General features: G+C 43.8%; 3 protein-coding genes, 1 long non-coding RNA gene and 2 other non-coding genes across 13 annotated transcripts; 1 reads left to right on the top strand and 5 right to left on the bottom strand.

Annotated features, from left to right (window-relative positions):
* Positions 1-989: 989 nt before the first annotated feature.
* Positions 990-6,241, bottom strand: LOC148382540 (uncharacterized). Of its 4 annotated transcripts, XR_015854108.1 has the most exons (7): positions 6,046-6,241; positions 5,894-5,977; positions 5,018-5,111; positions 3,810-4,937; positions 2,827-3,749; positions 2,504-2,743; positions 990-1,692 (listed from the first exon to the last, which is right to left on the bottom strand). It is a non-coding gene; the product is annotated as an uncharacterized LOC148382540 (long non-coding RNA). The 4 variants fall into 4 exon arrangements; XR_015854106.1 differs by lacking the exon at positions 990-1,692 and having other exon boundaries at positions 1,742-2,743; positions 6,046-6,239; XR_015854107.1 differs by lacking the exons at positions 990-1,692; positions 5,018-5,111 and having other exon boundaries at positions 1,742-2,743; positions 3,810-3,883; positions 6,046-6,238.
* A 42-nt stretch (positions 6,242-6,283) lies between these two features.
* On the bottom strand, positions 6,284-12,586 carry polr3e (polymerase (RNA) III (DNA directed) polypeptide E). 3 transcript variants are annotated; one of them, XM_088360463.1, is made up of 21 exons: positions 12,420-12,586; positions 11,469-11,544; positions 11,339-11,389; positions 11,132-11,209; positions 10,944-11,059; positions 10,575-10,657; positions 10,351-10,458; positions 10,228-10,277; positions 10,020-10,139; positions 9,857-9,942; positions 9,494-9,538; positions 9,317-9,408; positions 9,039-9,159; positions 8,886-8,967; positions 8,691-8,750; positions 8,408-8,565; positions 8,276-8,337; positions 7,587-8,050; positions 7,208-7,285; positions 6,965-7,087; positions 6,284-6,867 (listed from the first exon to the last, which is right to left on the bottom strand). In XM_088360463.1, exons 2-21 carry the CDS (start codon positions 11,505-11,507, stop codon positions 6,811-6,813), a joined length of 2,073 nt encoding a protein of 690 aa, XP_088216589.1. In that variant the 5' UTR covers positions 11,508-11,544; positions 12,420-12,586; the 3' UTR covers positions 6,284-6,810. The 3 variants fall into 3 exon arrangements, with proteins under 3 accessions (XP_088216589.1, XP_088216590.1, XP_088216591.1); XM_088360464.1 differs by lacking the exon at positions 12,420-12,586 and adding an exon at positions 12,306-12,338; XM_088360465.1 differs by lacking the exon at positions 12,420-12,586 and adding an exon at positions 12,188-12,312.
* A 130-nt stretch (positions 12,587-12,716) lies between these two features.
* trnal-aag (transfer RNA leucine (anticodon AAG)) lies at positions 12,717-12,798 on the bottom strand. Its single transcript has one exon. It is a non-coding gene; the product is annotated as a tRNA-Leu (tRNA).
* Positions 12,799-13,086: 288 nt separating this feature from the next.
* On the bottom strand, positions 13,087-20,595 carry eef2k (eukaryotic elongation factor 2 kinase). 3 transcript variants are annotated; one of them, XM_088360530.1, is made up of 20 exons: positions 20,499-20,595; positions 20,086-20,356; positions 19,130-19,388; positions 18,599-18,655; positions 17,830-17,930; positions 16,903-16,963; positions 16,793-16,830; positions 16,554-16,725; positions 16,333-16,482; positions 16,132-16,264; positions 15,941-16,068; positions 15,669-15,867; positions 15,500-15,567; positions 15,357-15,434; positions 15,173-15,229; positions 14,528-14,659; positions 14,251-14,439; positions 14,053-14,177; positions 13,731-13,909; positions 13,087-13,550 (listed from the first exon to the last, which is right to left on the bottom strand). In XM_088360530.1, exons 3-20 carry the CDS (start codon positions 19,370-19,372, stop codon positions 13,441-13,443), a joined length of 2,220 nt encoding a protein of 739 aa, XP_088216656.1. In that variant the 5' UTR covers positions 19,373-19,388; positions 20,086-20,356; positions 20,499-20,595; the 3' UTR covers positions 13,087-13,440. The 3 variants fall into 3 exon arrangements, with proteins under 3 accessions (XP_088216656.1, XP_088216657.1, XP_088216658.1); XM_088360531.1 differs by lacking the exon at positions 20,499-20,595 and having other exon boundaries at positions 20,091-20,493; XM_088360532.1 differs by lacking the exons at positions 15,173-15,229; positions 20,499-20,595 and having other exon boundaries at positions 20,086-20,493.
* A 267-nt stretch (positions 20,596-20,862) lies between these two features.
* On the top strand, positions 20,863-20,944 carry trnal-uag (transfer RNA leucine (anticodon UAG)). The gene has a single exon. It is a non-coding gene; the product is annotated as a tRNA-Leu (tRNA).
* Positions 20,945-21,422: 478 nt separating this feature from the next.
* LOC148382535 (uncharacterized) lies at positions 21,423-23,617 on the bottom strand. Its single transcript, XM_088360612.1, is given in 8 exon segments — positions 21,423-21,739; positions 21,811-22,003; positions 22,100-22,237; positions 22,325-22,510; positions 22,623-22,711; positions 22,808-22,891; positions 23,307-23,565; positions 23,567-23,617. Coding segments are annotated over 8 exon segments (1,296 nt in total). The 3' UTR covers positions 21,423-21,443.
* Between the last annotated feature and the right edge of the window lie 436 nt (positions 23,618-24,053).

Raw genomic sequence — 24,053 nt, 5'->3', positions numbered from 1 at the left:
ATATATATATATATATACTGTATATATATATATATATATATATATATATATATATATACTGTATATATATATATATATATATATATATATACTGTATGTATATATATATATATATACTGTATGTATATATATATATATATGCCCCGCCCCCTACACTACTAGATTTCTACTCATTTTTAATTACGCTAGGGTAGGGGGCGGGGCTTGTAGCACCTCCCAGGGGCGGGGCTTGTAGCGCCTCCCAGGGGCGTGGCCAGTGAGCGTGGCCCGTTGGGTGGCTCCGCCCACTCGGGGGCGGGGCCACCTCGTGTATTTACACATAAATACTTGCATATGCAATGTTATTTGCATATGCGTACTCTTATCGTGAGCGAGGTTCCAATTGCAAAAGCACCGCCAAGCATGTGCTGAGGCCTGGGATCGAACCAGGCTCTTTCGGTGCAAGAGGCCGTGTCATAGACCACACGGCTATGTCGACCTGGCAGCTTTCGGCCGTTTGCACTCTTTTGTACTTACCCAACGCGCGCGGAACGAAATACTGAACGGATAAGAATGACTCGAGGAAAAAGCGGGGTGACCGCCGAGCTCGCCACGATGGGCGAGTGGCTCGATCGCTGCGCTAGAACACCTGAGACCCAGGGTTCGACTCCCCGCCGCCGCGAAATGTTCTGTCGTGTGATAACCATGAATGCACTAACCCATGCACTGCTCTATCCAAACGCTGCACTAACCGACAATTCCACTAACCATGCATGTACTAACGCTAATCACATCTCTCTCCCCCAACCGTACTAACCGCATTTCATTGGACGCTTCTCTCAACAGAAAGAGACAATTAACGTTTTAGAATTTTAGCAAGTTTTTTTTTTTTTAAACTTTTTTGTGACTGACTTACTAATTTAGGCTTTTCTAAAACACCAACTCGTATGCTTGATGCATATTAAATGAGGTAAAAACAATCCCGTTTTTTTTTTTTTAAAATCACTGATGGACGCGCGGTTTGGTGCGCGACAGGGCGGGAGGTCAAACCGCAGCCTCGGGTTCGAGTACGGACGGCCATGCTCAACCGGAAGCACTTTACCAAGCTGTGGATTACAAGACCAGCTGCATGAACGTCATATTTTTAGCACGTGGTCTATAAATGATGCAAATTTTGTACGTTTTACACACATGCACATTGGAGAGACAGCAGCAGTATTTATGTGGTATGATTGCTTTGGGCAAAACAAACTACGAAAGATGGGTCGCATTAACCCAGCCGCCCAATTAGGGCACCTATTATTTTTAATCATGTTTAAAGTTAAAAATTATCGCATACAGTTAAATGGTGCGTCAGACCGGATAAATTTACCGCCACTAGATGGCAGCACTTAGAATTCATCTAACTTGTCTGAAAAAGGCTAATTGAATAAAGACGCCGGTAATAGGAGTAGCTTTCTGGCTCACATACCACCTAAGCAGGTTGCGGTGTGGCCTTTACTCACATTTATGCCGGCTTAATGTTGAACTGGGTAATATTACGCAGTTCTGGTACCAAGGTTGGCAGTGTTAAGCAACACGCAACGACTGCTTTGAATTGAAAACCAGAATCCTAGAAGTTGCAGGTAATGTTTAAAATTTTACTTTAGCATCCCTCTCCACTGCATAGCAACAGGCCTTTCTCAGACAGACTGCATATGAAGACATCAAGACCTGTAACAAAACATGCAATAAGTTTGAGTTTCACAACATGCAGCATCAACTGAGGCCCATCGTGAATGACTACTGACACCAAAGTTGACTTTTTTTTTTACAAAGACCACCCACAGGAACGAAACACACCAAAGTCAACTTTATTCACACACTCACCCACATGATTGAACCGGAAAAAAAAAGGCTCCGACAAAATAAAGGCTTTTACTCTTACAAAAAAATGCACCAACATGGAGCAAGATTTTGAATTCAGTGGTCATTTTACAGCAGGGTTGCAAAAAGGTTTGCCAAAGACGTATTTCATTGGTCACAACGCAGACTGTTTTGATGCGTACTCAACAGCTTGTCATTGGCATTTATGTGTGTCAGGCTACTTGGCTTTTGTCAACAATTTTGAAAGCATACAGCATTTCTTTACACTATAAAAAGAAATGCCTGACCCTGCATGTTTCATATTACTTATTTGGACTTGTTTGAGACTCATTTTTCAATTGCCTTATAATGTTGCAAAGTATTACAGTTTGCATGTTGTCATTTAATATGCACAGTTGCCCTTACATGCCAATGTTGAAAATGGACCACTTGAATTCAGTTCACAATTTAATACAGGTACAGAGACACACACAATTACAGCATAAACTTTACAGTTCACTCCATGTATTTAAAAAAAAAAAAAAAAAAAAAACGAAAATAATACTGCACAATGACAGCACTGAGAAGAAAGAGGCATCATGCAGATAGTGTGCACACCCAGTGAAAAAGTGGAGGGAGGGAAGGAAAGCAAGTGCGGGAGGGAAAACCAAAGTCATACTCTCCGTAAATGCTGGCTGCTTCGCCCTCGCCGCATCTACACCAGTCTCATGTAGGCCGCTCGTCACGGGCAAAGGTCTGCTGAAGGTTCGTTGGACTCTTCCTCTGCGTCGCACAACTGCAAAAAGAAAGACAGCACTCAGTTGCATGCAGTTCACTTCTGTCGACGTACTCACTGACTAGCAGATAGTACTCATCATTTGAGGAACTGCTCCCATTCCTCCAACGCCACGCAAGAGCCCTGCGACAGACAAATAAGGAAATGCGATTTAAAAAAAAAAAAAAAGGTGTACAGTCTCCTTGTACATTTGATTGCCATGTCACCTCTGGCCAGTCTTGGCCAGTCATGCATCATGGCGACTGCTTTTCTTGGGGTGATTTCGTCCTTTGCGCCCGCCCCACTCGCCAATCCCGGGCCTTGTGACCTCCGTCCGCCGGCTCTTCGTTTTGTGCAGCTTCTCTTCCACCTTGCAAGACACAAGCACAAAAGTCTCGCTTGCGCAGTCGCTTGCCGTCGCTGTGCGTTTGCACTCAATCAAGGCTGCACAACATATTGGAAAATGAGTGATATGACAATGTTGGGCCAGACCATTGCATTGACCAAAGTCATGCAAAAACTTGGGATGGAAATGAACTGTTTGATCTGAAGGCGATCAGTTAGATGTTAACTTTAACTAACTAACCCTAACTTTAACTTAAAATACATGTCTAACAGACCACCATATGGCAGTTTTCCAATACACGTGCAGCCCTATACACGTCACCATTGGTGTCCAAACAGCAGCCTCAGGGCTATTTGCCACAAAAGGCCATTGGACACGGGCCATTAGGGGAGCGCCAAAATACAACTGATCAATGAAATCAAATATTAAAATATGCTGTTTACAAGTCAAATCATCTGTTCAAAATTTCACTGACGCAGACATACAGTTTATCCTCATTTTTGCTGTGTCAAGGTCAGGTTTATCAAGACACCAAAATGTCGTGATTGATTAGAGTGTTTAATGAATTTGTGTCAAACAATTGGGAATTTGTTTCAGTATGCGGCCCTTAGATGTTTGGACACCACTGGTGTGAATTAAAAGAAAAGAAAAAAACTCAATTTCACGCATTGAAGCTGCGCAGGTCGACGCCTCCAGGGAAGCGGGTCTCCCTCAGAACCTGGCTGCAGGATACTTCAGCGTGATGCCACCCAGCCAGCCCAAAGCGTCCACCTCTGTCAGATCGTGTCATGTCCCAGTCGCCATCTGCAGAAACACAATGTCAGAAACTCAAAGCGCACCCCAAGTTGTAGGTCACTTGCTTACTTGATCCCAGCAGCTAGTTACTCTCTTGGTTACCGTCACCGAGTCGGGCCGTGCGTCCCCCTTTTGCGATCAGCCTGCAAAAAGCAGAACATGCAATGAGTTGTGCGCTGCTCGCGTCATTATGTCTTGAGCACCCTCGACCAGTGGTTCCTCATGGACCGGCTCGCTCCAACGCCGCCCTACACAGAGGGGAGAACAAAGAATGGAAGTACAACAGTGGTAGGTTAGAAAAAGACAAAATGTTACAATAGTCAAGTCATATCTTAAAATTGGACATTCGGCTCCACATCAAAGTTTTGTTTGTGTTTCCGGCACCTCATGGACCATCTCGCTCCAACGTCGCCCTACACTAAGGGGAGAACAAAGAAAACAAGCACAACAGTGGTAGGTTAGGAAGACAAAATGTTACAATAGTCAACAAGTCATCCTATAATTGGACATTCGGGTCCACATCAAAGTTTTGTTGGCGTTTCCGGCACCTCGCGAACCGGCTCACTCCAACGTTGTCCTACACTGAGGGGATAACAAAGAATGCAAGTATGACAGTGGTAGGTTAGAAAAAGACAATGTTACAATAGTCAACATATCATATCCTAAAATTGGACATTCGGGTCGACATCAAAGTTTTGTTTGCGTTTCCGGCACCTCGTGAACCGGCTCACTCCAACGTCGCCCTCCACTGAGGGGAGAACAAAGAATGCAAGTACAACAGTGGTAGGTTAGAAAGACACACAAAGTGTTACAATAATACAAGTCATATCGCAAAATTGGACATTCAACTCCTTGTCAAAGTTTTGTTTGTGTCCATCGACGTGACGTCCTCCCCCAAATGCGCCGTCAATGGCAATCCTAGCACAAGACAACGCTGCTCTGGATCCAGACAAGCCACAACCTCAAACACAACTAGAGCGCACCTCTTAAGCAAGTCCAACCATCAGACCCCCAAACACCTGGCCTCATTTCAAGGCAACCTTTCCGGCGTGCACCCATAACCAAAGGCAACCAGAGCTCCACACTGCCCCCTCCTGGTCACATGATCCCCACACGTGTCAACTTTTGCGTGCTGCTTGAGTCTTGACTGGGTGTAGAATTGGTCCTTTCCTCATGCCATTCGGCTCCTCTTCCAGCCTACAAATCATGCATCACCATTAATTTTGTGTTGGTAACGTCAATTGCCATGAGAATGTGACAACCATAGATGAACTCACCTCATTTTGAAGTGCATTATCTCTGTCCTCACTGAAACCTCCACAAATGTTGCTTCTCGCTTTATATAAGAAAGCTGCAGTGGTTATTTTACGGCTACAAAATAAAAAAGTCAATGTTAAAGCCAATGTCAACAGAAATTGTGTACGTATTTAACAGGCAGTTTCAGGGGCGAGCGTTGCATGTAGCTGCAGCATTGTATGTGCAGCACGAACGACGCCATTATGGTAAAATAAAATGTGTTCAAAATTACTCATCGGCAATTCAAGTGCACAAGCCGGAACATTTTTTTATCCGCCGTATACTTGCAGCATCGTACCCGCAGCAGGAGCTGCGCCATTATGACGGAATAAAGTCAATTAACATCTAACAAATCTCAAAATTATTTATCGGCAGTTTATATGAGCGACGCAAGTGCACAAGACGGTACATTTTCTTATCCAAACGCAACCTACCTTGAGGCCAAAGACGATCCAAGTTTGCAGTCCAAAATCGGCTGTCCAAAGAGGGCGAGTGTCCGGTACAGGCGGAAACCCGAGGAAAAAATGTTTGCAAAGGTTTTTTTTTTTTTTTTTTAGGTACGAGTTTGTCACATAACCTTGAGTAGACCAATACCGAAAGTGGACGAATATTTGGTTTTGATAAGAATTCGCAACAATCCGTTTGGCAAAAAGCACATTCAAAAGTTTGCTTGGAAACCTTGAATAAAACACCTTAATATTCAACAGAATCAAGAAACCCGGACAATTTGTCAGACAAACATTTGCATTCAACCCTTCAGTAAAAAACACCACGTGAGAAAAAAGAAAAAAAAAGAGCTGGCCAGCATTTAAAAAACAAAAAAACATTCGAAATAATGGCATAAAAACAGAGCCCACCGTGCTACCTGCAGCAAATGGAAGTGAACTGTGACTTTACTGTGCTTTGCTCAAACGCTGTCGCGATCCTCAAGTATGAAAATCCTGAAACGAGAAAAGGCATCGTGAGAAACGGCAGCAAACGACAAACATTTGCTCGTGTGCAGACCTACCTGCCAGGTGGCCACGCGAGAGGACGCCATTTTGCTTCACCCGTATTTAATAATTGCTTCCTTGCACACCGGTCTTCAATTTACCAAATTGCCTGACGTCACGTCCGCTAATCCATGGCAACCTTCTTCTCCTGTTTCTCCAACGGCACTTTGCACACGAGCGCCACCAAGTGACTGCTTTGACGATCAATTGCTGACCCACTCACTAAACTGATGAATCATGACGTCTCTCATCAAATGTTTTTCATTATTTGATTTTATTGAGCAGCCACAACCGTTTTTTGTATATTCAATCGAAAAGGAAACAAAATGCAGCTGTCAAAGGTTTGTCCCATCTTTTGAATCACTGCCATTCTGACCACAGGCAGCGAGCGATGCGATCATTTGGAAATCAACCTTTTAACGGTTTCAGTCTTGTTTTGGGGTTAGTGATAAAATAAAAAGTGCCTTCAGGTGATTTATAGGACTGAAGCTATTTGTGTCTGGTGGATTGCTGCATTCTAGTATGTCCACATGTTAATAGATGAACGCAAAATGGCAGCCGTTTTGCCTTCAGAAACATCCATCAGAAAAAAAATAACCCTTAAATAATGAGGCATTATGTGTTTCGCGTGTTTCTCCTTCAAACACCTCTTTTCATCGTTCCCAGCGACAGACGATGGCGTCATCATTGTCGTGACCAGCCGCGACCGGCTCTCACCTCGGCCGTGCTCCCTTGGGACACTGTGTTTGGCTAAAAGTACCCTTGGGGGCAGGCTGCTTGGGTCAGGACTGGATGGTTCCCTTCAGGTACCACATGCCGGCATGACTGCTGCAGCATTCCTGATTAAAAAATATTAAAACGAACTATCATTTGACTGTTTTTTAAATAATATACGGATGAAAGAACCCGCTACCCGTCTTGGTGGAAGGTGCTCACCTTGAGCAGCCGGTCCACGTCAGCCTTGGAGACGTCGCCAAACTCTTCACTGAGCCGGGCTTGCACTGCGCTCCGTCTCAAGTGGTATGATTTGGTGAACATCTCGTAGAGCAGGCGCCGGTGCTGCTCCCACCCCAGGGGAAATAAATGAACTTATTATAAAAATTAGCTTTTGCTTACTTTTGTTACAGTGGAACCTATCCATTGTACCCCCCCCTCCTCCACCCCACCCTTTCGGTTTACCTTGTCCACTTCGTCTCCGGTCTCCCACAAGCCGAACACCTTTTGCTCGTCGGCAGAAGCTGTGGTCAAAGCGGGGAACTACATTTAGAGGAGAAACAGTGTTAGGTTTTGGCAAGGCAACGATACGTATATTTCATTTAAAGTGCAACTCAATGTGCTTCACACAAAATCGAATAGAACCACTGATAACATTCACAGAACAAAGTAAGCTACTTTTAAATTAAAATTGTTAAATGTACTACTGACCTTTAAGCACAATTGCAACCAAAAGATTTAAGAACATTTCAAAGCAAATGAAATCAAAAAGTAGTAGCTTTCTGAAATTACTAAAAGACAGTTTCGTGAAATTGGATTTTTTCGAAATGCTTAAAATACGCACAGGCACCATGATCCGTTTGCAGCGGCTGAGCAGCACGGCGTCCTGCAGCATGTGGTCCGACACAGGTCCGAAAGGAATGTGCCCCGCCGGCACGGTGGCCAGGTGGAGGCTGAAGAGCCTCTTGAGCTCATTCAGCGTCAAGACGGGATTCTTCCCGAAGGTCTCTGTCACAAAGTCCAACAGTCGTGGCGAGGGCGTGTTACTGAGGGTGCCGCCGTTTACGCACTCCATGCCAGCGTAGCCATTGAGCGAGCCGTTAGGGATGCCCGAACAGGACGGCGGAGGAGAGGACGTGTCCATGGGCTCGGGCTCGCCGTCGCTTGGGGGCTCCTGTTTAATGAGGATGTCAGAGCCGCTGCTTCCTGCTCGCTTGGCGTCCAGGTCCTTTTGGAGAGAAGCCTGCTTCTCCTGCGCACGGTCCTTGGCCAACTTGAGCCGCTGCTCGCCACTGATGTGGACCGGCGCTGCGAGAGCACACACCCAAAGCTTACGACACTGATATTCCAAATACCATACCGTGAGAATCTGAATCAGCTCTATTGTCCAATTATTTTAATAAAGCAATAAGCAATTTGGCTCTGGTAGTGTCAAGTCAAGTATTAAGCAAGCCGCTATGACATTTACATTTTTCTATGGAGGCTCTATTCACTTGTCAATGTTTATACTGCGTGAAGATGCTCACTACGCACCAGACTGCGGGGAATTCTTTGGCACAAAGTCGTCCTTTGAGAAGTGGAAGACCTTTTCCAACCTTGAAAGTCAAGAGACCGAAAATATAAGTTGAAAGAATTTCCTCAGGGAAAACTTGAGGCACGACCCACTTGCTCTGGATGCCCTGCCACAGCATGTGCTGCCGCTGGGCCACGTCGGCGTGCTTCTTGACAAAGTTGGTGTCGGCGGGAAGTAGGAACTCCCAGCCGCGGTTGACACGCGGCACCGCCACCTGCTCCAGAAAATCCTTCACGTCCTCCGGAGGAAGCTGCAAAGTGAGGAAACACATTTACATTACGTTCACCAGAATTATTCAGTTTGAGCATCTTTTGTTTTGTTCATGTTTACTTCTTAACGTAGCTACATCAGGCTAATTAAACCACCAGGGCTTACTTTGATCACAGCCGCCACTTCCTTCCTCATCAGGGAGCGCTCCAGCGTAAACCGCCACATCTGTTAAATATAAAAATAAATAAATAAATAAATAAACACTGACTTCTCTGATCATACTTTATGAGTGAGGTATGAAGACATGCAGTTAATTCCAAGGCTTCACAAATGTTTTCTAGCAACGTAAAAATTCTTCACCACAAAGTCTCGCCCCCGACACAGCACATCCGCTGCGACGCCGCTGTGAGGACTGCACGTGTTTTTGGGATACAGGACGTCACTGAAAGGACACACCGAAAGTTTGAAACCAAGCCGGATCGGATTGTCACTGAGCTAGCTGGGCCTTGTTACCTCTTCACCACCCAGTTGCCCTGGACTAGCAGCGCCACCTGCTGGATGCAGCGCAGCACTGCAGTAGAGTCTGTGCCTGATGCCAAAAGACCCATCAGACTGGCGAACTGGATCACCTTGACTGCAGACATGCACACAGGGACAAAGACAAATACAAGCCAGCAAGTGGCATGTGTAACTATCATATTGTGACTTGAGACTGTACAAATATTCAGAAACAGTCCTTATTGTCTTGATAACGTAAATGCACGTGAGCGCCATTTGTGTTGTTCGCTCACCGTTTTTCATCAGCGTCTTGATCTGCTCGCCGAGCGGCAGCGTGCGCAGCTGGGCCATGGAGAGAACGTTGCTCGGGCCGACGGGCTTCACGCTAGGGTGGACAAGACAGCGGGTTGTGAACATCCTTCTTTAAAAAGTGCCAAAACGGTGGTGGGAAACAAAAGATGAAGACTTACACTTTTTCCTCTGCTAGAGGCGGCATCAGCATAGTAAGGTACTCCCTGGCGGGACAAAGAATTTTCATAGTTATTGCAACATACAGAAAGTCATCCAAATGAACAATTATTCTGTATTATTTTTTCTTTTTATGTAGATATCAGATTGTAATGGATCTCCATTTTATGTTCAATGCCCCAGTGTAATTATTGATAGGTCTGCTAAGTTTACATAACGACGACGTAGACCTCATATTTGATTAATACTGTAGAAGAGAAATGTCTGCAAGGAAGTTGAGTAAATAAATGGTCCAAAGGGCACATTGAGGAAAATCCGCTTCCCAATTTGGACACGTGATGTAAAAGACGCGTTGGAGAACTCACTTGGGCGTTTTAACCAGCTCAGTGTTGTCAGAGGCGTCCACACGCTGACTGAACAAATACTGACGTTCATGTTCCGACCGCCCGTCCTGAGGCAAAACAAAATGGCGGACTTATTAGCAGCAATTCTGACGATACTTGGCGGCGACTCGTGGTGACAAGTTACCCTGACGCCGTGATACTGCAAATGGATCCAGGGCTCTTCGGCCTGCTTCTTCTGGAGGAACTCATACGACTGGATCCTCCTCTGCCGTGCTTGCTCTGACTCTGGCCGAGAATACCTCACCTGAGGGCACGAGGGGGGGTTAGGGTGGTTGTGAAGTTAGATTGTGACAAGTTGATGGGGTGGCACTTGTTTGTGTTCGAGCACTCACCGAAACGGCTTTAGCTTCTTCCTCGCCTTCTTCCTGGGACGAGTCCCCACCTGTGTGGAAGGGAATACAGCAAATGGAAGAAAAGAAAAGACAAATAGAGGGGCGGACAAACTAAAGTGGTACCCTCGTTGTCCGCCTCTCGCTCTCGGGTTTTGTTATCGGCCTTGTCCAGGTATGCAAAGCTGGGCCTCATCTGCAGGATCCCTGTCAGCGGCGTCAAGTGAAGCTCACCTGTGGACAACAACAACAATTCAATCAAAACTTCTACAAGAGTTAATCAGAAATTCTTAAATGACCACCATGTATCCTTAGATTTTTTTTTTTAAAGAAACAGAACAAATTGAGACCTTTTCGAAAGATGCCAGCAGCGTATCGGGAAGTGTTAGTGGTGGCCTGGATAGACGAGAAGGTCTGATTGTCCATCAGTTTCCTGCACAAAAGACATCAATGACTGAGAATTGACTTTCACTACCTCTTAATTGCTGTTTTATTGAATACAATAAGAAAAATAATTTTGTTCAGTGACACCTAAGAAAGCATAAAAATACACATTGTTAGAAATTTCCTTAAGGAGTGGAAAAGGGCAATTCTGTGTTTGTGAATTCTTGTTAGGAGGACCACTGAATTGTGCACTGCGACATCTAGTGGAGATGTTCCAGCATAACACGCGATAGTCAAAATGCTCGCCAGCAAGGTAAACTCGCTGCAAAACATACACTGAATATGTGTTGCTTTCCTCATAGCCAGTGCCGTCCACATTCAGTGCAATCTGCTCGCCCTTGCTTCTGCAGTAGTTGGGGCTCTTGGTGTCCATACCCATCTGCAACTCCACCTAACAAAAAGCCAGCGCCACAATTAAGACTAAAGGGAATAGTTTTTAAGTAAAGTCAGGTTTTCATTTTACCCGTTGCTGTTTCGTTTTGATCTTAGCAGCCAGAATGTTGACATCGTCGTAGGTCATAGTGGATGGTCGCACGGGGTACTGAAATGGGAGATAATTAATGACAGCAAGGGCTTTCTGTAATTCAATTATCAGCTATTTTAGATAAAGACCTTCCATAGGTCATGGTGGCAACTAATTTGCATGGGATGCAATACCAACTAAACCCACCTGGAGTAGATAAAGTTTCTCTGCAAGGCTTTTGGCGAGATAGACGTCAATCTGCAAGGGCAAAAAAAAAAAGTGATCAGTGCCGCTTGACTAACCAGCAAGTATTTTTGATTTTCCACTGAGCACATACCTCCTCTATAATGGGGTCGTCGTCATCCCCGCTGGCCATATTTTAGGGAAGGTAATATAAGGAAAGTGAATCCAACCTTTTAAAGAGAATTTTTTTTAACAATTAAAAACAGAGCGATTAAGCTGTCATTCATGATTACAGTAGACACTTATATGAAAATAGGCAGATACAAATTATACGAGTTGTTTAATTTTACACTTAATACGGGGACAGATAATACAGAGAACCAAATATGTGCGCAAAAAACGTCAAAAACTCAATTTTCCATGTTAATTTCAAAAGGACACAAAACAGCTTTAATTGAACATTTTCCCCAATTCTGTAAGCAGCAGCAGCGCAAACAATGTTTCAACTTCATGAAAATCAACTGCTATACGTGATAAATCTGTATTTTAGTCTAAAATAACATTTACGTGATGGCTCAGGGCTAAAATGCTGAGGGAAGCAGGTAAACACTGATAATGATGAGGTCAAAATGATGATGCAAGGCCCCGTAATCGAATTTAAATTACATTCCAAGGTCTAAAAACATTTTAAAAATCCAACTCACAACACTGGGCAGCGATTATTACTGATTATAATGCCTTTTGAATCATTACTCTCCATAATATATACATTTCGAGGTGTGTTAGCACAATAGCAAAACACAGCAAATTGCCCAGACGGCCTGCACTAAACTCCGCCAAACTAGTGAAAAACCAAGAAGCAAAATATTACACCGTGTGTATTATAAAACCAGCTGCACGAAGACCACGTAAAGTTTTATGTTCTAGTAATATTCGTAAACGTGACGAATGAGTTAAAGTAGCCACTGGTTAGCAACTTTAGCCTAGCTACCTAGCTTTGCCTCACACACGCCGGTTGAAATAACATCAAGCTAGCGGACGGGGGCCTGCTTTTAAGCGTAAATTAGCCCCTCTAGAATATTCTACCATCATGATATACGTTTACCTGCACTTTGCCGAGTGTGTTGAGCTATCTCAGAAACGTGACATCTGTCCGACAACGCGGACAGCACAGTGGAAGAAGCACAAACACACATGAAGTGGAAACCATGTTGACTCGGATCCACATCGGACACGTGGGGAGCGGAGACGAGCCCACAATGCAAAGCGGGTGATGAAATATTAAAATATAAATTTAGTCGTTTGTTTATTGTATTCATGGGTAGTTGTCAAAAGCAGGGGGGCTATTTTAAATGTAGGAATTTAAATGTGTGTTTTCAGTAGATGCGAGTCCAAAATGTGATGGCAGCGGTGGGATTCGAACCCACGCCCCCGAAGAGACTGGAGCCTTAATCCAGCGCCTTAGACCGCTCGGCCACGCTACCGTTGGAAGCAACGAGACCTATACAGGTAATAAAATCGCGCAAAACAAAATCTGCCCTGAAGCTTTATTCTCACTTTAAAAATGTATATAATTTTGAAATCCTTACTCATCTTTGAAGTAATTAATTTATTATTATTATTATTGTCATTAGAGGGTTTACCTGCTGCAAGACATATTTTTGGGTTTGTTCCACTTAACAAACCACAAATTTCCCCAAAATTCTACAATAAGTATGCATCCATCCATCCAATTTCTAAACATCTTTTCCTCAATAGGGTGACGCAATTCATGAAATTCAATGCAAACTTTATTTTTTTGCAGTCACATAAGTAATTATTGTTTTCATACACACTCTTCTAATAGTAATGTGTTAGGTAAACAATTGCATTGGTTTTGGCTCCATGGACGACATTCACAGAAGACAAACTCAACATGGAAACAGCAACTTTCCCTCAAAAAAGAGAATCTGGCGCAGAAAACAAGATGAAGCTTAAATGCTGGAAGTCTGAATTAAACATGCAAACTCGCAAAGCACTTAACTAAAAACCTGTTATATAAAAAATGATGTAAACGCAACTCGTTTTGGGTCAGGCGGGACTCTTGAAGCGCTTTTCTTTCGTGGTAAAAGTGTGCACAAGTCGAGTTACTCCTCTACTAGCGCCCACGCCTCTTCGGCTTTCATGTAGTACTGGTTTGCCGAGCGCCCTTTCATGGCCTCCATGGCAGCTTCTGCGGCTTCAGTAAACAGGTCGCCTGCAGGGAAAGACAATGCGAGAGGTTAAGGGTGGGGTTCAATCTTATGATCTTCGTGCCAAACAAGTATATTCAAGTAAGTTGAGGAGCTTCATATAGTGCTTTTCCACCATCTTGCGGTATGTGTAAGCAATTGTAAAAGTTGATTATATTGTTGTGGTTGCTTTATGTGGCTCTCACCTGCTTTCTGTGGGTCCGCCGTGAGGTTGTTGCCCCCCACCATAAACATCTCAGCCTCCCTGGCCAGCAGGAGGTAACGAGGCTCGTCCTGCATGCCGTCGAACTCGCCGCCCTCGTCGTGCTCATCCATGTTCAACGCGCTGTCGTACCAGCGGATTGCCTCCTGCCAGTCCTGATGTCTGTTGCAAAAAATAAAAAGTCATAGAATTGAGGCTCAGTCAATACTGGAGAAATATTTTGCACCAATGAAGCGTTTCCTCTAGAGGGCAGTGTTAGAACATCTTCACACAAGGAAACATAGACCTCAAAGAGCTCTACCCACCTGTCTGCCGACAGATTAACACCCGTGTCAAAAGCTCGGGCCAAGATGATCATAGATGATCGGTCGCCTGCTTCGGCAGCCTGCAGCAGATACTTGAAGCCTTTCATTCGGTTTCCGGCGTTGTCCTGAAAGCGACGCAACAACTTTAATGGTCAAACTGAGGTCAGAGAGAAAAGAGACAGGACAAGGAAGTGGCACCTCCAGCTCCATATTGGGCAGGATGTGGTGGGGTAGCTGCAGGCAGCACTGGCCGATGGCCACGATGGCCTCCAGCTCGCCGCACTGGGCGGCTCGCTCCAGGTGAAACATGGCCGAATCCTCATCCCACTGCTCGTCCTTCTCGCAGAAGCGTCCCGCCTCATGGTAGCGCACCATGGCCAGGTGAACCTGGACACCAGCAATGTTCAAATCAAAACACCGTATAGATATTTTCTCGGGACCGTGTGGATTATTTTTCTCAGTTTTGTCATTTTACTTTTCCAAGGATAGACTGCCCTATACGCTTCTGCATTAGCGAGTTGAGTCGCTCCATCTCGGTGGCAACGCAGGAGGATCTGTGCACGTGAGCGCGGGACGAGTGGAAGAAGCTCCACTTTTCTTCCGTCAGCTGTGTGGAAAATGCACACAGACATACACACAAACAATTTATAGGCGACTTCTTAATGGCGCCACCACCGATGAAGCACCCTTAACTAGCTGTACCCCTTGATCAACTTGAGGAGCACATGGCAGGTATGAATGGGGAGCACACACACATGGCAACAAAGGCAAAGACACAACACACACACACAATAACGCAGGAGGTAGATGGTTGGTTTGATTTTTCGGTACGTTACAATTGCAACCAAATATTTCAATGTGGATCAACACTATAAGGACAAAAGTTTTGGGACAGGCTTTTAGGGACAAAGCAAGCTGCTCATAAGACTTTTGTCCATATTGTATTTGGCATTAGAGACACAAAGCTCCACAGGGCCATGCCACGCATGCTTTTTGTTTGAATTTTAGTTCTCGTAGGCTCTCGGTATCGCAACCAGCGCCCTCTAGTGCACAAACAAGGGAGGGGTTAAATGATCTGTTGATTAAACACAGCACACCGGCGTCGCGTATGTTGCTTTACCCGTCTGACACTGTCCTCGTCCGACTCAGAATAATGTCTTTGGTAGTGGTGGCGGGCCTACGGTGTTTTGAGATAAGACATGCATCATAAAAACGACTGCGTGTGGAGAAAAAGAGAGTAAAATACACAACTGCAGCAGGGTTACAATTTCTGAACATAAATATGTCTGTGTCGGATTGTTTACCCCATCTGGGCGGTCGTTGGGATCTCCCTCACTTCTCTTCTCGCTGGGGTATCCGCTGTCCCCGCCGCTGTCCGACTCCTACACACCCAAAATGTGAGTCTTCAGCACGCTGGACTCCACCATAAAAAGTTTCATCTGGTTACCCTGTGATCCCCTGCGTTATCGATTCGTTCCTGTTCGTACATCCCGGTGAAGGATAACCCTGTAAAAGCTGAACAGAGATTGAATGGTGAAGTTCGAACTGACTGATCGATCAAATTAATCCTTATTGGAAAAAATAATAGTTAAATTAGCAATAGTTGGGATACACACCGGCCGGAGACCTCGCCATGTAGGCGGGCGCCACCAGCGGGGAGCAGGGCACCGAGTCCGTGTCGCTCATGCTCTCGTCCATGGATGATGTCTCGGACAGGCGGGACAGCAGCGGCGGCACCCGGCTGCCGGACATGGTGCGGACGCGAGGAGAACCACACTGTTCCTCGCAGCCTCTCAGCACCGTCTTGGCTGATTTCTAACGTGAGAGAAGGGCAAGGTGAGGAGAGCTGAGGCAGGTTGGAAGCTGCGAGCGAGGGGCGGGCGCCAACCAGAAGTTTGTTGGTGCAGTCCAGCTGCTGCCTCTCGACCGGGGACAGGTCGAAAGGCGTCAGGCCCATGCTTTTGCAGATCTTGTTGCAGAGATGAGAGTGGAAGAAGAGCGCCATACCTCGCACACCTGGCCACGCAAAAGATTCTTTGAATTCAACCCATATGATGATAAAAAAGTAGAGAGACGTACCCAGATTTCCGTCGCCAAAGTCGGTTCCCTTTTCTGTGTGAATCTGAGGGTCGGTGTAGAGATCACCAACGCCCTGGATGTCCACTACGATCAGTTGGTGGCCAGAACGCTCAAAGCTGAAGTGACTAAAAGCCTGACAACAGATCAGATTGAAAGATTCACAAATGGCAGAAATGATTTGCAGTTTTGCCATCAACTCACCTGTGGTGTCAGTCTGATGTTGTCGTCCCTCACAAAGCCTGAGTTGGAGTTATACTTGATGTACTTGCCCTCGATGTAATGCTCCAGGTGGAAGAGTGGCTTTCCGGGCCTCTCGGTCATCTCCACCACGCACATCTGCATGATGTCCACCTGGCCAACATTTCCAGATGTTACGACCTCCTCTGCCTCAAAGCGTAATCTTGTCATGTGGTCTCATCTACCTGTTTGGGAGGCCTGTGGCGATTGAATTCCTCACCCCAAAGTTTAGCCTCCATCTGGAGCCGGACGTCTTCAAAGTAGACGTTCCGGTCCACCGTCTCCATGTAACGCTTGGCCACATAGTTACAGGCAGTCTTCCAGTTGTGGCTATGCGAGAAGCTGGACAGCTTCTTCCTGAGAGCCGAGACCAGTTTTACGGCTTTAAAAACATAAACATGGGTACTCGACTCGTTCCACTTACGTTCTGAAGCACTCCCTCATGGCTCCTCTGCCAAATGGCTGTGTTGGAGATAAAAATAATCAAGTCTTAAATAGAATGAAACTCCATCTTTCTTTATTGATAATTGATACCTGTGCAGCCATCTTGATGTGGACTCGGTCTTGAGCCCACTCACCTGTGATGGCGTTATACCTGCAATGCATTTTGATTGTTAAAGCATATGCAATAAATAGCTGAGAAAATGGATGCATCTAATATTTTTAATGCACAAAAGGGTTGTACGTAAAAAAAAAAGCCAGTCAATATTGAAAAAAAAAACCCACTGAAAATGGCTGACTATAACAAAAAGATGTGATGTATATTTTTAAAGCAACTAACTATGATGGAAAAATGTTGTATTTAAACAAGTGGCATTATCACCAAAGTTAATCTTTGCCATCTTCCGTGAATGTGTAGCAGCAGGTTAGCGTGCCTGTTTATCTTGGCACTGATGTGAGCTTGAGGGAATGAGTAAACGCTGTTCAAAATGGAGGAACTCAACTCCACAAACATTTCAAGACTTGTTTTTGCCTTGCAGAGAACACAATGTGCTCTTTGGCTCCACGATACTACAGTGAAAAAAAAGAGGAGGAGCAGGAGGAGGAGGAGAGCACATGAATAGCTGCCAGTCCTTCAATTTGTGTGGCTTATATAAGACATTCTACGTGAAATAAATCCCTCCTGCATTGTTCGTCTGCCAAATGCTTTTTATGGCGCTACGTGTCTGAACCAGATGCGAGCGAGCGGTGAAGCTTTCCAAGCTTCAGCTCTTTTCTCATACTGGTTGTAAGACTGTAAAAAGAAATTAGGTCAAAGGAGCATTTCTATTTTTTGCGGTGACATTAAATTTGCTCAGTTCATTTCCTGTTCACAAGGGAAATGTGTCCCAAAATAGCACACAAAAGCCATTTCTCCTTTTGCTTGCAAGAATGTAAGCAATAAAGGAGATAAGTACATATAGACAAGATGATGTCATATCTTTGACTGGTAGCACAAATTTTTCAAAATGTTCTTCCCACCTGTAGCGCAAACAGGGTTCGGTTTCTTTGTCCTCCAGGTGAAATTCGGCCCAGGGGTCCGGCATGGCTTTGGCCTTCATAATAGCGTTTTTCCATGTCTCCTGTCGTAACAAGCACATAACTATTATTAACAATTAAAATGAACTTGTATGTTTGTTTTTCAGTCTTTTTTTAAAAGTGTGTTCAAAGTGGATAGAAACTGATTTTTAGATATACTGCTACCATAGTTTGCTTTCTAACTTATATCTGTAATTTAAAAAAAACAAAAGTGTTGCACTGTTTTGATCATTACATGTGATGAGTTGCACATTATAACGGCAAATTGACTTTTTTTTATCAGTCAGTTTGATGACACACCAACATAAACAAGCGCGAGTACGACTTGTTTGTATTGGTCGAGGAAGCATGTTGGATGACACGTTGTGTGAGTTCTCTCAGTTATCTGCACCCGTGTCTTAAAATAACTTCCCTAACGGGCGGGGTTGGTCGTTCATCATGTCAAGTAAGTTCATGCATTAGCGGCCGGGGGTAAGGCGCACGTCTCCCTCGTACGTCGCCACGTTCACTAACTACTAAACTAACCCTTTACGAGTGTATTTAATGAAGTCAGTTCCCAAAAATAAATAACGCAGATGAGAACAGAAAACAGAAAAATGTGAAAGATGAGAGATACAAGGAACTAGACAACCCAAAATAGGGAAGGACAGTCGTAAAGATGATCAGTAGTGAAAGGACGATACAGAATAGTAATTTAAGTTGTATAACATACCCGTGCACTCTCAGACAAAACGTGGTACGAACCTTCCGCCAAATGCTCTGTTTGATTCTATGTGAGGGAAAAGGTGGAGAAAACGCACCACTTTTCATCAGCAGAGCACAAAATGCAACAAGACAAACTTCAGCAAAGCTACACACACAAAAAAACACACACATTTTGTTCCTAGTGACAAAAAAGTCCTATTGAAAACAATTAAATAGGGCATTTTTAATGCCAGCTTTATCTTAACATAAAATAAAGCTAAATTATAAAAACTAAATTATGTTTATAATTTCTATTTTTTTTCGTGAATTTCATTTTCGTGTCCACTAGATGGCCCTGCTTTTTTCACATGCAAAGCATGCAGCAAAAATGTCACACTTTCTAGTATATTCTGTATAGGTGCTTTCTTGTTCAAAACTTGTTCAAAGTGGCTACAAATACAAAATATTTTACAGCACTTTTGTGTATTTTTTTTTTCACTAGGGACAAATAAGAACCACTTCGGATTCGAGATGTATAACGGGGGCGACGCATTCTCACCCTGTACAAGAATTCTGTCTTGGGCAGCGAGTTTGAAAGCTGGTGGTTGTTGACCATGTTCTGCATGTAGTGGCAGATGTCTCGGACAGGGTCGTCCAGGATGGAGCAGATGAAACCGTCGTCCTCCTCACCGTCATCATCGTCGGTGAGCGAGGACACCCGATGTTTGGGCGCGATCCTTTTGTCCGAGGACCTGCTGCTACTGCCCTCCTCCTCCATGCTGAACATCAGTTCGTCCTCCATTGTGTCCACCGATGCGCTAAATTAAAAATAATAATAACTACATTATTGTAAGTCATGGAACAGGAAAAATCAACTTTTACGAGTGCACCAGACTGCAACCTTCCCCCCATTCAAAGCATGCAATATATTAATAAATAGTAAAGGCCCTGTCAGAATTTTTTGTGGCTCCAGTGAAGCCCCTCCAGCATTTTAATTGACATCCCATCTATCTCAGCCCCCCTATGTATCAATCAAAACCAAATTTGGCCGCAGGAAGCAAAAATACGTGAACCTAAGAACGGTTTAATAGAAGAACATTCAGAACTCAAGATAAAATGTCAAAATGTAAAAAGAATATATATAAAAGGGCATTCAGAACACAAGAGATAATGTAAACATGTAAAAAGAATATATATAAATGGGCATTCAGAACACAAGAGATCATGTAAACATGTAAAAAGAATATAAAGAAAAAGCAGTAGTATATGCAAGATATCTACAAAGATGGAGTGATATGGGAAACGTCCGTGCTTAGCCACTAATCCACCCTGTTGTACCATTCTGCAAGCTGATTCTGCATGTTTTGAATAGTGTGCTGAAGCTGGGACAAAAGTGGACCATGCTTGTCATGGATCCACTATATTCAATTGCAGCATACTGCAAAGGGAATCTCCACACTCAAAACGGGCATCAAGATTCATCCAATATGATATGCATGCGTTAAATGAACCCACCAAACCTTTATCTTGACACTGTGTTTGAACAAGCGCTCCTCTTGAGTCGAAAAAAAAAAACCACTCTCGGCGACTAGCTGTCACACAGTTTGACGACTTCTCCCCGACGAATTCCTCCCGGCCTCTCCTGCGAGCCCTATGGGTCCCGAGGCAAGCGGTTCGATGGGAGGGCTTCTCGCGACGGTTCCACCAGCCGCCACACCGATGTGGACTGTCGGCACGTAACAATTCAGTGACAGCCCCGCCCCACACGGTCTGCAGCCTTTTCAGGCTGTCGGAAAGAGCAAAACAAACGCCCCACGAGAGAGGCAGTAATAAATAAATACATAAATAAATAGATGCAATGGAAGCTATTAAATAAATTAAACACTTTTGACATATTTTATACAAATGTGACACTTTTAAACACCTACTATCATGGAGAGATGTATAATTCGGAACCCGGAAGCGCTTTGAGTTGTGTAGCGGAAATGGTCGCACGTTGAACACTTGAAAGCCAAAACCCCGTCACTTAGCAGTTTTGGTATTTTTACAGTTAATAGTTTTTTCAAAGCCTTTGTCTAAGAAAATCCCTTCAAACGTCATGCCCTGCCTCGACAGTGTTATTTCAACAGACACCATTTGCCTCGGCTTGTGTCTCCTTCCTTGTTGTTGCTTCATTACATTTCGGATTCGCTAATTCGACGTATAAAAACATGGCTACATTGTGAAACGAAATTAGTCGATATTTTTTGGTCACATATGTAATGACAAATATTTGCCATCTTTACCGTCCACGGTAGCGTGGCCGAGTGGTCTAAGGCGCTGGATTTAGGCTCCAGTCATTTCGATGGCGTGGGTTCGAATCCCACCGCTGCCAGTACATTTTTCTACACTCGTCAAAAAAATAAACAAATAAAGGTACACATCTAAACTTATTCGGTTGTTGATTAATAATATTATTATCGACATGTATGACGTAGCTGGCTATAGTCAAACTATGTCATTAAAAGTAATGCAAAATATTGGATTTAAAATTCATGGACATATATTAGGTTATAATAAGATTTTTTTTGTGGTGAACGGCTTCATTTGAATTTAAAAAAGAACAGATTATCCAGGTTGGCTGTAGATTGGGTGAAAAAAGTTCAAACGTGTATGTAAATATATAATAAATACATATAATTTGTAACTTAATTTTACTACTATTGATTATAATTTAAAAGAAAATAAATAGTTAAATTCATTTCATTTATCTCATTTAACAATTTGTTGATTTATTCATTGATGTGTAAATGATAAAATAAAGGTTCCTCTGTTTATGCTTGTCTTTCAAGAGATTCTCAAGATAAGAGACAAACATTTTACAAGCTCCTTTATTATTTATTCTTCAAGCACTGCCGGGCGACAAATTGCAATTTCCTGATGGCCAACTGCGTATCTTGGGCCGATATGCCCACATGCCACACGGCTCTCACAGAATTCCGAAAATAAGGGTACATGAGGACTTGTACTCCCTGGCCCAACGCGTCTTCCTCTCCATCTCCGACTTCGGCCATGCGGTCGCAGAACTCCGCAGGACTCAAAGCGGGTTCTCGGATTCCGAATCGCAGAATGTTTGTCTCCACTGCCGCCATGTCCACGGCAAACAGGGGCGGCTCGCACGTTTGCAAGGCTATTAGGGGGGAAAACATTTTGTTGTAATGGCGACGGATAGCAGGACTGTGTGCGGGTTCTCAAAGACACCTCGAGCGAAGGTTCTTGCGTTATCATGATCTTCCTGTAGTCTTTCGACCATGTCCAGCAAAGACAGTTTCCCTGCTGCTGCCAGAATGCCGGCCTGACGCATCCCACCCCCCAGAGCTTTACGGCACCTCACCGCCTGGGAGATAAAATCTCTGGGCCCAGCCAGCATAGTTCCTACCGGGGCACCCAGTCCCTGTTAAATTCACACACACAACTACCGTAATTTAGGATTAGCTAGGATTAGCTTTCTAGGATTAGCTAGCCTTGATGACTAACAAGCAAATGTCACCTTAGAGAGACACACACTGACAGTGTGTGTGTGCTGCAATATGTCCGTCACCGGGACCCCCAGTGCCACTACAGCGTTCATCAGGCGTGCTCCATCCATGTGCACTGACAGGCTGTGTTTGTCGGCGAGAGCTCGCACCTTCGGAGAGAGAACACACATGAGCTATTAACCAAAACAGCAGTTGCATAAATAAATGCCCCGCGGATACTATATGGACTCGCACACCTCTTGCAGGAAGCTAAGCGGCATGACACGTCCTCCTTGTATGTTATGCGTGTTCTCCACGCAGATAAGTCTCGACCGGGGGTAGTGGGGGTCCGGGTAGTCATGGCGGATCTTAGACTCCAGCTCGTCCAGGTCGAAGGTGCCGTCGGCGAGAGTGTTGGCTGCCGTGGCGTGGACGCCGGCGAGCTGTGTCGACATCAATATAAAAATTTGAAAAAATATAATATATATTGCATACGCAGGTATATTAAGTAAATATATTACATATATAAACACAATTGATCTAAATTCAGTTTACCTGAGCGCTGCCTCCCTGCTCATAGATGTGCAAATGGGATCGGTCCCCCACGATTATCTCATCGCCACGCTCCCTGCAGTGCACCATCACTATTGTGACCGAAGCATGATGGTCATTTAAACCTCTACCCTGACCCCCCCCCAACCGAAAAATAAAACAGTTGGGAATAAAGTGTTTCAAATCACCTGCGATGAGGTTACTCATTGTTCCCGAGGGGACAAAGAGCGCTGCCTCCATTCCAAACATGTTAGCTGCAATTTTCTGCAACTCTGCAATAAAGAGGCAAAACTCCTTTACATACTTAATATGTAATGTATTTGGAATGAAAATGTGCCGTAATAGTAACAAAAGATTACGGATTATGTGAAAATAAAATGAAAATAAATAAATAGAATACAGAAATAATGCAGTTAAATAAAATTATGCTCATGTTTTGCTCTTTATTTATTCAGTTAAAAATCCTGATTTCTTAACCGTAAACAATTAAAAAGATAATAATATACATTCAGGGTTTATTTTTTCTATTATTTTATTAAATTAAAAATCAAATTAAATAAAAACGAAACATCAAGGTTCGTTTTTTGTTAAGTGATAGTTTAATACACAAGACAAAAGAATGAATTGTGCACTGAGTGTTCGGTACTAGCTGGTTACCGGGCTAACTAACTCGTAATTCAAAGCTACCGTTCACTGTGGGGTCTTCGCCCATCACATCGTCTCCGACTTCGGCCTCAGCCATGGCCCGGCGCATCGCTGGTCCTGGTTTGGTCACCGTGTCGCTGCGGAGGTCCACAACCCGTACATGAGTCGTCCTGCAGGACTCGGATGGTCCGGAGCTCCCGGTGTTGTAGTAACTTCGTTTCCCGGCATATGGTCGAGCAACGACGCGACCCCAAAAATGAAACTTACAACAAAATGTTTTGAGGGACATTGCTGCAGCGTAAACAGTATGAAAAATTGGAAGTGAACTTTGGATCGATTGCATCGATAATCATTTACTTGACCTCATGCAGAACAGTTAACTGATCCCCGAATAGCTGGTCAAAATTGCACGTGTCAATAATGTCCACTGGGTAGCGCCACATACTCATTATAATATACAAACATAACGTACTTATATGATACAAAATATATTATCTTTTTTAAAATAAAATATTTGTATACTCAATATATTAGGTTATAATAAGAATTTTTTTGTGGTGAATGGCTTCATTTGAATTTAAAAAAGAACAGATTATCCAGGTTGGCTGTAGATTGGGTGAAAATATATTCAAATGTGTATGTAAACATATAATAAATACATGTAATTTGTAACTTAATTTTACTACTATTAAATAAATAATTAAATTCATTTCATTTATCTCATTTAACAATTTGTTGATATTTTCATTGATGTGTAAATGATAAAATAAAGGTTCCTCTGTTTATGCT

The sequence above is a fragment of the Syngnathus floridae genome, chromosome 18 (assembly GCF_059516105.1).
Source record: "Syngnathus floridae isolate MCC-2025c chromosome 18, RoL_Sflo_1.0, whole genome shotgun sequence".
NCBI lineage: Eukaryota > Metazoa > Chordata > Actinopteri > Syngnathiformes > Syngnathidae > Syngnathus > Syngnathus floridae.
This window is presented reverse-complemented; position numbering and strand designations above follow the sequence as displayed.

Excerpts from the sequence above, each read along its gene's own strand:
- eef2k (XM_088360530.1), bottom strand. The coding sequence starts at position 19,372 with ATGGAGGACGAACTGATGTTCAGCATGGAGGAGGAGGGCAGTAGCAGC. Across the intron at positions 14,178-14,250 it reads TGCCCAATATGGAGCTGGAG|GACAACGCCGGAAACCGAAT; the intron begins GTGCCACTTCCT and ends CGTCGCTTTCAG. Across the intron at positions 13,551-13,730 it reads GGCGGACCCACAGAAAGCAG|GCGACCTGTTTACTGAAGCC; the intron begins GTGAGAGCCACA and ends CTTTCCCTGCAG.
- polr3e (XM_088360463.1), bottom strand. The coding sequence starts at position 11,507 with ATGGCCAGCGGGGATGACGACGACCCCATTATAGAGGAG. Across the intron at positions 9,943-10,019 it reads TGCAGTATCACGGCGTCAGG|GACGGGCGGTCGGAACATGA; the intron begins GTAACTTGTCAC and ends GTTTTGCCTCAG. Across the intron at positions 8,051-8,275 it reads AAAGAATTCCCCGCAGTCTG|CGCCGGTCCACATCAGTGGC; the intron begins GTGCGTAGTGAG and ends GTGCTCTCGCAG.